The sequence below is a fragment of the Dendrobates tinctorius genome, unplaced genomic scaffold (assembly GCF_039654945.1).
Source record: "Dendrobates tinctorius isolate UK_male_01 unplaced genomic scaffold, ASM3965494v1 ptg000155l, whole genome shotgun sequence".
NCBI lineage: Eukaryota > Metazoa > Chordata > Amphibia > Anura > Dendrobatidae > Dendrobates > Dendrobates tinctorius.
In genome coordinates, this window is record NW_027361822.1 from 23,077,680 (window position 1) to 23,090,414 (window position 12,735).

General features: G+C 46.3%; 1 protein-coding gene across 1 annotated transcript in view; it reads left to right on the forward strand.

Moving 5' to 3' along the window:
* Positions 1-12,735, forward strand: part of LOC141051187 (uncharacterized) — a 180,816-nt gene that overhangs the window by 94,883 nt on the left and 73,198 nt on the right. Inside the window, 2 exon segments of the mRNA XM_073548051.1 lie at positions 5,568-5,631; positions 5,764-5,849. Coding sequence (XP_073404152.1) covers positions 5,568-5,631; positions 5,764-5,849 — 150 coding nt within the window.

Genomic DNA, 12,735 nt, shown 5'->3' on the forward strand with positions numbered 1-12,735 from the left:
CAGGTTCTGCCAACAGCATTATATTCTTCTTTAGATATGCCTCCCTCTTTCCATTTTATAAACATTTTTTTCTTCCTTTTTAGCATGTGCTTAAGTTCTGTGTTCATCCATCCTGGTTTCCTTAAATGCTTCCTATTCTTCCCTCTTCTCGGAATTGTTAACAACTGTGCTTTGAGAATTTCATTTTTCAAGATTTCCTATCCTTCCTGGACATTTTTGTCTTTAAGGATATCCAGCCATTGGATCCCTCCAATTCTCTTTCTGAATCCCTTAAAATCTGCCTTTCTGAAATCTAACCTTGACGTCTGAGTCTTCACAGGTCTTCCTCCTCTAGTTATTCAAAATTCTAAAATAGCATGGTCGCTACCTCCTAGGGTCCCAGGCACTTTTACCTCCTCAACCATTTCCTCCCTGTTTATGAGGATTAGATCCAAGGTAGCAGTTCCCCTTGTTTTCTCCCCTACCTTTTGGAAGATAAAGTTTTCAGCAAGAGAGGATAAGAATTTCCTTGACCTGTTAGTTTTGCCTGAGAGAGATTCCTAACAAATGTCTGGATAGTTGAAATCTCCCATGACAACTATGTCATATTTTTTGGAGAACTTGGCCATTTGATGCATAAAGAGTTCATCCATATCTTCAGCTTGCACAGGCGGCCTGTAGTAAATGCCTACAATGGTGTCCTTTCCATTGTTCTGTCCTTGTATTATTACCCAAACAGTTTCCACAGAACTACCAGTCTCTGAAGCTTCAATCTCTGTGCAGATATACGCGTTTCTAACGTACAATGCAACACCTCCTCCTCGTTTATCAAGTCTGTTTCTTGCAAATAAGTTGTATCCTTCCAGTCTTGTATTCCAATCATGTGTATTGTCCCACCAAGTTTCAGTGATTCCAATGACATCATATTTCTTTTCCTGTGTTAGTAGTTTCACAAAAAAATTACTTCAGGTTCAATTTTTTTATTTTTCCAAGGGTAACAGTAGAAATTAGACTGCAAAAGTTATTGTGCAATTTGTCCTGAGTACGCTGATACCTGATATGTGGGGGGAACCACTGTTTCGACGCATGGCAGAGCTCAGAAGGGAAGGAGCGCCGTTTGACTTTTTCAATGGAAAATTGGCTGGAATTCAGATTGGACGCCATGTCACGTTTGACGAGCCCTGACATACCTAAACAGTGGAAACCCCCCACAAGTAACCCCATTTTGGAAACTAGACCCCCCAAGGAACTTATCTAGATATGTGGTGAGAACTTTGAACCCTCAAGGGCTTCACAGACGTTTATAACGTACAGCCGTACAATTAAAAAATCATATTTTTTCCACAAAAACGATCTTTTCACCCCCAATTTTTGTTTTCCCAAGGGTAACAGGACCCTAAAAGTTATTGTGCAATTTGTCCTGAGTACGCTGATACCCCATATGTGGGTGTAAACGACTATTTGGGCGCATGGCAGAGCTCGGAAGGGAAGCAGCGCCATTTGACTTTTTTGGCTGGAATTGAGATTGGACACCATGTCGCGTTTGGAAAGTCCCTGATGTACCAAAACAGTGGAAACCCCCCACAAATGACACCATTTTGGAAACTAGACCCCCCCAAGGAACTTATCTAGATGTGTGGTGAGAATTTTGAACCCCCAAGGGCTTCACAGAAGTTTATAACGCCCGGGCGTGAAAATAAAAAAAATCATATTTTTTCCACAAACATGATCTTTTAGTCCCCAATTTTTTTATTTTCCCAATGGTAACAGGAGAAATTAGACCCCAAAAGTTGTTGTCCAATTTGTCCTGAGTACGCTGATACCCCATATGTGGGAGAAAACTACTGTATGGGCACACGTCAGGGCTCGGAAGGGAAGTAGTGACGTTTTGGAATGCAGACTTTGATGGAATGGTCTGTGGGTGTCATGTTGCCTTTGGAGAGCCCCTGATGTACCTAAACAGTGGAAACCCCCCCACAAGTGACCCCATTTTGGAAACTAGACCCCCTAAGGAACTTAACTAGATGTGTGGTGAGCACTTTGAACCCCCCAGTGCTTCACAGACGTTTATAATGCCCGGGAGTGAAAATAAAAATATATTTTTTCCACAAACATGATCTTTTAGTCCCCAATTTTTTTTATTTTCCCAAAGGTAACAGGAGAAATTGGACCCCAAAAGTTGTTTTTCAATTTGTCCTGAGTAGGCTGATACCCCATATGTGGGGGTAAAACACTGTTTGGGCGCATAACAGAGCTTGGAAGGGAAGGAGCGCTGTTTGACTTTTTCAACACAGAATTGGCTGGAATTGAGATCAGACGCCATGTTGCGTTTGGAGAGCACCTGATGTTCCCAAAGAGTGGAAACCCCCCAATTTTAACTCCAGCCCTAACCCCAACACACCCCTAACCCTAATCCCAGCCCTAGCCCTAATGGGAAAATGGAAATAAATACATTTTTTTTTAATTTTACTATTTTTCCCTAACTAAGGGGGTTTGATTTACTATTTATGGTGGTTTTTATTTTTGGCAGCTGTCGCACGCTAAAAGACGCTTTTTATTGTAAAAATAGTTTTTGCCATCACCACATTTTGAGAGCTATAATTTTTCCATATTTTGACCCACCGAGTCATGTGAGATCTTGTTTTTTTGCGGGATGAGTTGATGTTTTTATTGGTACCATTTTCGGGCACGTGACATTTTTTGATCGCTTTTTATTCTGATTTTTGCGACGCAGAATGAACAAAAACCAGCATTTCATGAATTTCTTTTGGGGGTGTGCGTTTACACCGTTCCACGTGCGGTAAAATTGATAACGTGGTTTTATTCTTCGGGTCAGTACGGTTACAGCGATACCTCATTTATGTCTTTTTTATGTTTTGGAGCTTTTATGCAATGAAAACAATTTTATGTAAAAAATAATTATTTTTGCATCGCTTTATTCTGCGAGCTATAACTTTTTTATTTTTTCACTGATGATGCTGTGTGGTGGCTAGTTTATTGCGTGACAAGATGACATTTTCAGCGGTACCATGGATATTTATATGCGTCTTTTTGATCGCGCGTTATTGCACTTTTTGTTCGGCGGTATGATGATAAAGCTTTATTTTTTGGTTTCTTTTTTATTTTTATTTTTTAAGGGGTTCGCTAAAGGGGTTAACTAATGGGACAGTTTTATAGGGCGGGTCGTTACAGACGCAGTGATACCAAATATGTGTACTTTTATTGTTTTTTTTTTTTATTTCCCAAAACATTTTTTTAATTTAGCGATTTTTTTATAAATTATTGTTAACTTTTTTTTTAACTTTATTACAATGTCCCGGGGGGACATAACTGTCATGTGACAGAAGGCTTCCTCGTGCCTGCGCTTTGCAGGCACTGAGGAAGCCGGCTCCCTGCAGGCCCTCGAAGGTCCCTGCCGCCATTTTGGATTCGGGGACCTGCAGCGAAGGAGACCCCCGCAGCGAAGGAGACCCCCGCAGCAGCGCTACACATTGCGCTGCTGTGGTTGTCTCAGGGAAGCACGGAGGGAGCCCCTCCCTGCCGATACTTCTCTAAACCCCCCGGTACACTGCGATCATGTTTGATCGCAGTGTGCCAGGGGTTAACGTGTCGGGGCGGTCCGTGACCACCCCTGACACATAGTGCAGGGTGTCAGCTGTGATAATCAGCTGACACCCGGCCGCGATCAGCGGCGCTCACCACGTGGGCGCCGCTGATTGCTATGACATACTATCCCGTCACTGGGAATTAAGTCCCAGGTCACATGGACGGGATAGTACGTCATATGGCAGAAAGGGGTTAAAGGAATATATGTTCACAGATTTTGATTTGATTCCTTAAATTACCAATTTTTGTTTGTTCTTTTTGAGAATCCGCAGGTCAAAATGCCTGCGTTTCAACTGCGGATTTCGTCTGCGTTTTTACACCTGCGGATTCCTATAATGAAATAGGTGTAAGGCTGGTTTCACATTTGCGTTAGGAGGTGCAGCAGACGCTCCCCGTGGAGCACCAAACACGTTGCGTTTGGCGCAGGTGGCCGCACCGTCAAAAGGACACATGCAGTGGCAAAAGCATACCTGCGCACGGTCTGCGTACCCAATGCTAAAGATAGGGTACGCAGGTCGCATGCAGCTACATGCGTCCATAGGCGGAGCTGACCGGAGGAGGCGCGGGAGGGGGCGGAGCTTCACGGCAAGAGTCAGTTGCGCCTCCTAACGCAAATGTGAAACTACCTAACATGCACAGTACAAACGCGATCATAGGGAGCAAGCAGGGAAGAGGGGAGAACAGACCTCCGATAAGAGTGCAGTCAAGGAGACATGTGACAGCTCTTCTGCCGTCTGTGGAGGAGAGGGGAGTTCACCCACCCAATCCCTCACTCTTCTTTAAAGTTTCTTCCAGTACAACTCAGCTGTTGCAGCAGCCAAGACATTGAGAGGCAGAGCCCCTGACAGTGTGAGCTCGGCTCACTGTCTGCTTCTGAATGAGAGAAGCCAATCAGCCAAGGAGCAGAGGACATGGGGGGATGTAGTCAACACAGCAAACAGGCAGGGAATGTCAGGCTGATAGCAGAGAACACTAGAACCCAGGCATAAGGTGTGAATGACAAGCAAATGGTACAAGATCACCAGGATTTACAATATACATATAATGTACACACACGGCTCCGCTCCGTACACCTCGCACACACACGGCTCCGCTCCGTACAGCTCGTACACACACGCGGCTCCGCTCCGTACACCTCGTACACACGCGGCTCCGCTCCGTACACCTCGTACACGCAGCTCCACTCCGTACACCTCGTACACGCGCGGCTCCGCTCCGTACACCTCGTACACGCGCGGCTCCGCTCCGTACACCTCGTACACACGCGGCTCCGCTCCGTACACCTCGTACACACACGGCTCCGCTCCGTACACCTCGTACACACACGGCTCCGCTCCGTACACCTCGTACACACACGGCTCCGCTCCGTACACCCCGTACACACACGGCTCTGCTCCGTACACCTCGTACACACGCGGCTCCGCTCCGTACACCTCGTACACACGCGGCTCCGCTCCGTACACCTCGTACACACACGGCTCCGCTCCGTACACCTCGTACACACACGGCTCCGCTCCGTACACCTCGTACACACACGGCTCCGCTCCGTACACCTCGTACACACACGGCTCCGCTCCGTACACCTCGTACACACGCGGCTCCGCTCCGTACACCTCGTACACACACGGCTCCGCTCCGTACACCTCGTACACACACGGCTCCGCTCCGTACACCTCGTACACACACGGCTCCGCTCCGTACACCTCGTACACACGCGGCTCCGCTCCGTACACCTCGTACCCACACACGGCTCCGCTCCGTACGCCTCGTACACACGCGGCTCCGCTCCGTACACCTCGTACAGACGCGGCTCCGCTCCGTACACCTCGTACACACACGGCTCTGCTACATCCACCCTGTAAACCCCTCCTGACCCCACACAGAAACTTCCCCTCATCCAGCACCATGACAACCAGCACAGCAGAGTCCTGCATACACTGTGACCCCTGATCATGTGACCCCTGACTCCTCCCCTCCTGTGACCTCATCCCAGGTCCTGTGCGCACAGAGCAGCCATATATGTGGAGTGCGGCTCTGCAGGTGGAGGTAGGTGCTGGAGATTCCCCATTACTGGGTGCAGGGGGCAGTAACCCCTTCAGCGCTGAGACTATTTTGTTGTTTTTGTTGTTGTTGCCCCTCTCTACAATGCGTTTGTTCCTCTTCCTCTTGATACCATAGGACGCTTTATTGATCCCGGGGGAACTGACAGTATCACAGCAGCAGAACATAGACATGAATTACAGTGTAACAGTAGTATTCTGCAGGTATGATCTCACACATTCCTATTCATGGCCGCTCAGTACCATATACCATTGGGATGCAAATAATACATCGGTCACTTGGAGAATTAGACTCTTGGGTCGTGGTTGTACATTCCCGCAGTAGTCTGCAGGATCGGTTTCCTGTATCTTTCCTTCTTACACCTTGGTAGGAGCAGACGGTTACTGAAGCTGCTCCTCTGCCTCATAAACCGCTCGTATCACAGGTCTGTGTCTGTTATTGCTCATTATCGCCAAACACTTCTGAATTCTTTGCTTCACTACCGCCTCAAAAGTGGCAAAATGGCGGCCAACAGCCGAGCCTGCCTTGTTGATAAGCTTCTTAGCATCAGACACCCGCACGCTACATCCCCAGCATATGATTGCGAAAAAGATGGCGCTTTCCACTACGGACTGGTAGAACATTTTTCACGTTTTGCTGCGCACATTAAAGGGAATCTGTCACCTCATTTTTGGCCTATGAGATGCGGCCACCGCCATCAGGGGCTTATCTACAGCATTCTGTAATGCTGTAGATAAGCCCCCGATGTAACCTGAAAGATAAGAAAAACAGGTTAGATTATACTCACCGGGGGGCACGGTCCGGTCCAATGGGTGTCGCAGTCCGGTCCGGCGCCTCCCATCTTCTAGCGATGACGTCCTCCTCCTTAGGGTCCCGTTACATTTAGCGATGCACCAGCAATCCCGACAACGATACGACCTGGTCAGGATCGCTGGTGCATCGCTAAATGGTCGCTAGTGAGCTGCCAAACAGGCAGATCTCACCAGCGACACAGCAGCCCGTTGGTGGTCGTTCTTAACTGTCACACCGCAGCGATGATGATGACTTCCGCCTGCATCGCTTTTTGGCGCCAGCAGGATGCCAACGAGGCATTAATGGCCCAGGACATTCGAGCGCGATCAGCGATATCCAGCGGGGGGGCCGGTCACAGGTAATTGTCACATGTAGCGAGATCGCTAGCGATATCGCTGTTACGTCACAAAATCGGTGACGCTTTAGTGATATTGCTATGTGAGAAGGGGGCTTTACTTCTGCCGCGGCTCCTGAGCAGGCGTACTTTATCTGCCCTGCGGGGCTTTACTTCTGCCGCGGCTCCTGAGCAGGCGTACTTTATCTGCCCTGCTGAGGGCAGAGTAAAGTACTGCAGTGTGCAGGCGCCGGACCTCTCTGACCTTTCCCAGCGCCTGCGCACTGCAGTACTTTACTCTGCCCTCAATAGGGCAGATATAGTACACCTGCGCAGGAGCCGCTGCAGAAGTAAGAAGGAGGACGTCATCGCTAGAAGATGGAAGGCGCCGACTGGACCGCAACACCCATCGGACCGGACCCCGGGTGAGTATAATCTTACTTGTTTTTCTTATCTTTCAGGTTACATCGGGGGCTTATCTGCAGCATTACAGAATTCTGTAGATAAGCCCCTGATGGCTGTGACCGCATCTCATAGGCCAAAAATGGGGTGACAGATTCCCTTAAAAACAACTTACATTTCCAGAAGTGTAGTTCGCTCATCCCCTTGTAAATCTTCTCCATATAGCACCTCCAGTCCAGTTTACTGTCCCAAGTGGACCCCCAAATATTTGTAACTCTCTACCTTGTCCACTTCCTGACCATCAATAGTGACAGGTGAACCTTCTGTCTTTCTCCTGCCATAGTTCACCACCAGATCCTTAGTTTTCTTTGTTTAGTTGTAGTTAGCCTGGGATCAATCCATAACTCCTCAACCCGGGCCACCTAATGCATCTGACTATAACAGAGTCATCCAAGAACTTTTGTAGGTGGTAAAAATCAGATTAAGGGCTCGCCCACTATTGGAGGAAACCAATCCGATAAAAATTGGATTGTATTCTGACCAATCTTATTCTATGATTGTGTGCTCATGTGCGTATTTTTATTTTCCATTCCGATCAGATCAATTAATTTCTCCTTCCCCCATGACAGCACCAGAGAGAGGGGATCCGCCCTTCAAGGACAGGAAACCTACAGATAAAAAAGGGCGGTACTCATCCCGCGCAACAGTTACTTTCCTGTCCTTGACGAGGAACCTTCAGTTTTGGTGTACCTGAAGAAAGAAGATATAAAGCAAGAAGATGAAAGTTGTCCAGGTCTGGCCAGACCACTACAAGCAGCAGGGGTGTCCCTGCCTCGCTGATGCGGTGTCCTGAAGCCACTACCACTGGGGCTGGGTGAGCGCTGCCATCGCACTATGCCTCTGGTACCGGCATCCGGGCGTCCAGCTCTGCACATGCGCAGACACGACGGAGTTGCTCTCTGATGACGCTGCCAAAAGGGTCACATGACCGGAAGTGACTTACATAGATGAAGCCGGAAGGCGTACAGAGAGATGCGCCGAGGCTGATTGCCTTTAAAAGGCAGTGAAGCACATTAAGTAATGCTCCCAGCAGCTTAGGCAATCCCCTGTAGGTATGGAGGTCCTGGGGGGAGAGCCACCACAGCAGAAGTAGCAACAACCAGGGAGGCAAAGACAGAAAGAGGTGCGACGCAGTGGACGTTCCAGCAGCAGATCTACCCAGCAGAGCAGGAGCTCCGACGTGGTGGATGAATCTCGGCCATTGGATTTGATCTCTCCTCCTAAACCGGTAACCGTGGCTGCGTCTGACTGGTAAGTGATCTTCGTGAAAGTTCACTTTGTAATTGGGTTTCCCCTTTTTCTTCTCATTTATTTAGGGAGGAAAATTCTTAGCTAAGACAGGAATTGCCCAATCTGTAATGAAGATTTGTCCGTCACCTGGCGGAAAAGACTCTGCCAATCGTGCATCGAGCAGATGCTATGTGAGGAGCCCCCAAATTTCGCCTCTGAGTTAAGATCTGTAATCAGCACGGAGGTCGAAAGTAACTTTTAAATTCCTCTCTCAGGGGGATAGTGTCAAGAAACAAAAATCCAAGAGGAGGTGCTCTGAAACCGGGACCAGTAGTTCACATGAAGAACCGATAGGTACTGGTTTATCGGACTCTTCTTCATCGTCAGAGGAAGATATAGGAGGGCGCCATGTTTTTCCAGTGGCCAGACTCTGAAACAGAGTCTGGTTAAGGCTGTAAGTTCCACGATGGGAGTGATAGACCCTCTCCCTGAAAAGTCAGTGCAGGATGTAATGTTTGGTGGGCTTGGACAGAAAAAAAACATAGGTCATTCCCTGTTAATGAGAACATACAATCTCTGATTAAGAGAGAATGGAATAGACCTGAAAGAAAGAACTCCTCTGTTCTGTCCCTGTTCTGTCCCTCAAAAGGAAATATCAACTGTCATTACTAGAGCCTATTGGAAAACTTGGAAAAAACTTATGTCCACCTCAGGGGTCAGAGTCTAGGATGGGGCTCCAATCACGGCCATCCTAGAATATTTACAAAAAGGATCAGAGCAGGGCCTTGCTACTAGAACCTTTAAAGGTTCAGGTGGCTGCATTTGCAGCCTTGTGTAATCGTGATGTGGCGGGTAGACCTTGGGTACCTAGATTCATTAGAACCTCCGCTATATTTAGGCCCATTTCTAGCCAGAGATTACCACCCCTTGGACCTGAATTTAGTACTATCAGCCTTAACCAGTTCATCCTTTGAGCCCTTGAATTCTTCTTCCCTTAAGATTCTATCTCTTAAGACTGTTCTAGTGGCATTGACATCAGCCCGCAGAATGAGCGAAATTCAGGCCCTGTCTGAAGGCCCCCCCTTCACTCAAATTTTAGAGGATAGGGTCATTCTGAAACTTGATCCCACCTACTTACCTAAGGTAGCGTCTCTCTTCCATAGGTCATCCCCACCAATGTTCCTCCACCTTGCCTCCTGATACATGAGGACATCAATGACCAGAAGATCCTACAACTCACCTACAAGATGATTGAGCTGCTGACTGGAGAGGTGACACTGATGGGAATCCTGGGACATTATACAGTAACACTATGAAGGGATTGAGGGATGACGGTATATTTGTATGTGTCAGATTCCCATAAGGTGTCAGGATATCACCGTCTATTTTTCCATGGAGGAGTGGGAGAATTTAGAAGGACACAAAGATCTGTACAAGAACATTATGATGGAGGTTCCCCAGCCCCTCACATCACCAGGTAATAGACAGGACTAAATACACACGACCTATAATTATCTGTATGTAAAGAATGAATTGAGTCCGTGTATGTGTTTCCTCCAGTTCTATCCAGTATGAGGACAACACCAGAGAGATGTCCCCATCATCTTCCACAGGTCTGGAAACAAGATAATCCTAATGTTTCTCGGGATCATCAGGTAGATGTAGAGAAGGTGTCATGAGATCTACCCTATGATGTGTAAATTGCTGTGAAGGTCTTGTGTTTAGTGTTGTTTTATCTACCAGTATTACAGCGTCTCGCTTCCATGGGTCCTAAGATGTAGTTCTCCCATCCTTTTGCTCCAACCCCAAGAACGCAAAAGAGGACAGTGTCCATACGTTAAACGTAAGAAAGTGTTCAGTTCAATACCTAGCGGTCACCCAGGGGTGTAGGAAGGATAGGTTTCTTTGTGTTTTCAGGGTCCCAGAAAAGGGCTCAAGGCCTCAAAAAGAACATTGGTAAGGTGGATAAGGGATGCGATCTCGTTGGACTACTCATCCAGTAGGAATGTTGTCCCCGAGGGATTGAGAGCTCATTCAAGAGAGCAGTGGCAACCTCCTGGGCTGAAAAGTGAGGTTTCTATAGAACAAATCTGTAAAGCTACCATTTGGTCATCTCTTCTACCTTTTACAATCACTACCTGCTGAACCTAGCCTCTTCCCATGATCTCACCTTTGGTTCCTCCATAATATACAATTCTCTGCAATTCTCTCCGTGGTGCTGTGATGAGGGAAGGAGAAAGACTTAGTTACTAACCAGTAACAGGATTTCTCAGAGCCTATGACAGCACCCTTATTTTCCCTCCTGTCACATGTGGATGAGCAAGCTCTTTTCTGTTTGTGTGTGATTTATGTATAGGTCACAGGGTGTTTTTCCTTATAAGTATTATGATTGAAATGTTTATTGTTGTAACAACTTGGAGTTCCTCTCGTGCTCTGTAGACCAACTGATGCAAGGGAGAGTTACCGCCCTTTTTATCTGTAGGTTTCCTGTCCTTGAAGGGTGGATCCCCTCTCTCCATGGTGCTGTCATGAGCTCTGAGAAATTCCGTTACCGGTTAGTAACTACGTCTTTCTCCGTCAACTCTGAACCTGTGCTCCTATTCTTTAATGCGAGAGGATCAGAGCACAAAAGCATGACACTCGATTCCCACTCGCAGCAGAGTAGCAGCCGAGGGTCATTAGCCCTCCAGCTTTATACTGAAAATCTGCTGTATACAATGTGAAAAGATAGGGCACCATTCTCTGAGGGACACCGACACTGCTCAATAGTCTGCCAGATACAATCACTTTCATCTGTACAAACTGTGGCCTGTCTGACAGGTACTCAGTTTTCCAATTTCTCATCCCCTCCTCCACCTTCATATCAGTTATCTTTTTGCATAGTAAGAGTGACTGTAAGGTATTGAACGCACTAGAGAAGTCAAAGAACATTGCGCGTAAAGTGGTTCCATAATTGTCCAAAAGTGAATGTATTGTACACAGGGCTGTGGAGTCGGAGTCATGGAGTCGGAGTTAGTTTTGGTTGGAGTCGGAGTCGGTAGAAATGTACCGACTCCGACTCCAGCTTTAAAAAAAAATGTATTAATATTTCATAATTGAACTTTCATATGAATTTTATAAATGTTACTCAAATATATATGTTCTATCAAACTATGAACAACAGTGATAAGCAGTTCTGCTGGAGATAGAGACATTTCTTACTTCTTGTGTGTCACTGTTCTCCACTGCCCTTATCTAATCTTATACTTGGTTAACCTCATGCTGCCCCAACCCCCCTACTTACAATGTATGAAACTGAAAGTGAAAATGTGTTGCAAATTCTTAGTAGTAAAGCTCCTCCTCTAGACTAGATCATACTAGGTGTGCGTCTTCCAAGCATCTCACAGCTGCCTGCTACTCAGAAGAGGAAGACTGTAAGAAGTATTATCCTTTCAACAAACTTTGCATCAATTAACTGTGAGTACATGAGGAATAATAACAGTATTACTGACCACTATATCAGTTGTACGACCTGGCAATAATTTTGTACAATTGTTTTTAGGAAAAACAATTGTCATTTGGATTTTGAATGCAGAATTAAAAACCTGAAAATGTCAAAGAAGCATCACATTAAATCAGCTGTATTTGAACATTTCACCATCACTCAAGATAGAAAACATTATGTCTGTCAGTGTATGACAAATGATCCAGACGCAAACAAATGCTGTGAAGCCAAGATGAGTGCATATTCAGGCAAAGATAAAAATGCTCCTACCAGAGCTTCTAATCTAAAGAGACATTTACAGCGCTTTCATCCAGAAGTACTGAAAGCAGTGGATGAGAAAGACTGCATCCAAACCAATGAACCAGTGCCCAGCTCTTCCAGCCAAACAAAGGAGCAGAGAACTTTGCAGCCATCAGTTGCAAGATATTTTGTCAGTGACAAAGTTACTGTGACAATGACAGTAGATAGATTTAAAAAACAGATCATAGAGCTTGTTGTAAAGGATAGTGTGCCTATTTCATTATTTTCACGACCAGCTTTTATGTGTCTGAATGGGGAAATGGCCCGCAAGCTTGGTGTTTCTCTGGAGAGAGAGAGTATTAGAAATTTAGTAATCGAAGAAGCTTTTAAACAAAAGGAAGAACTTAAAAAAAATCTCAAGGGACGCTTTCTGTTTCTTAAAATGGATGCCTGCACACGTCACAGAGTGAACTATTTTGCCATCAATGTCCGATTTGTTTGTGACAAAAATGAAATAGTTACCAAGACATTGGCAGTAAAAGACACC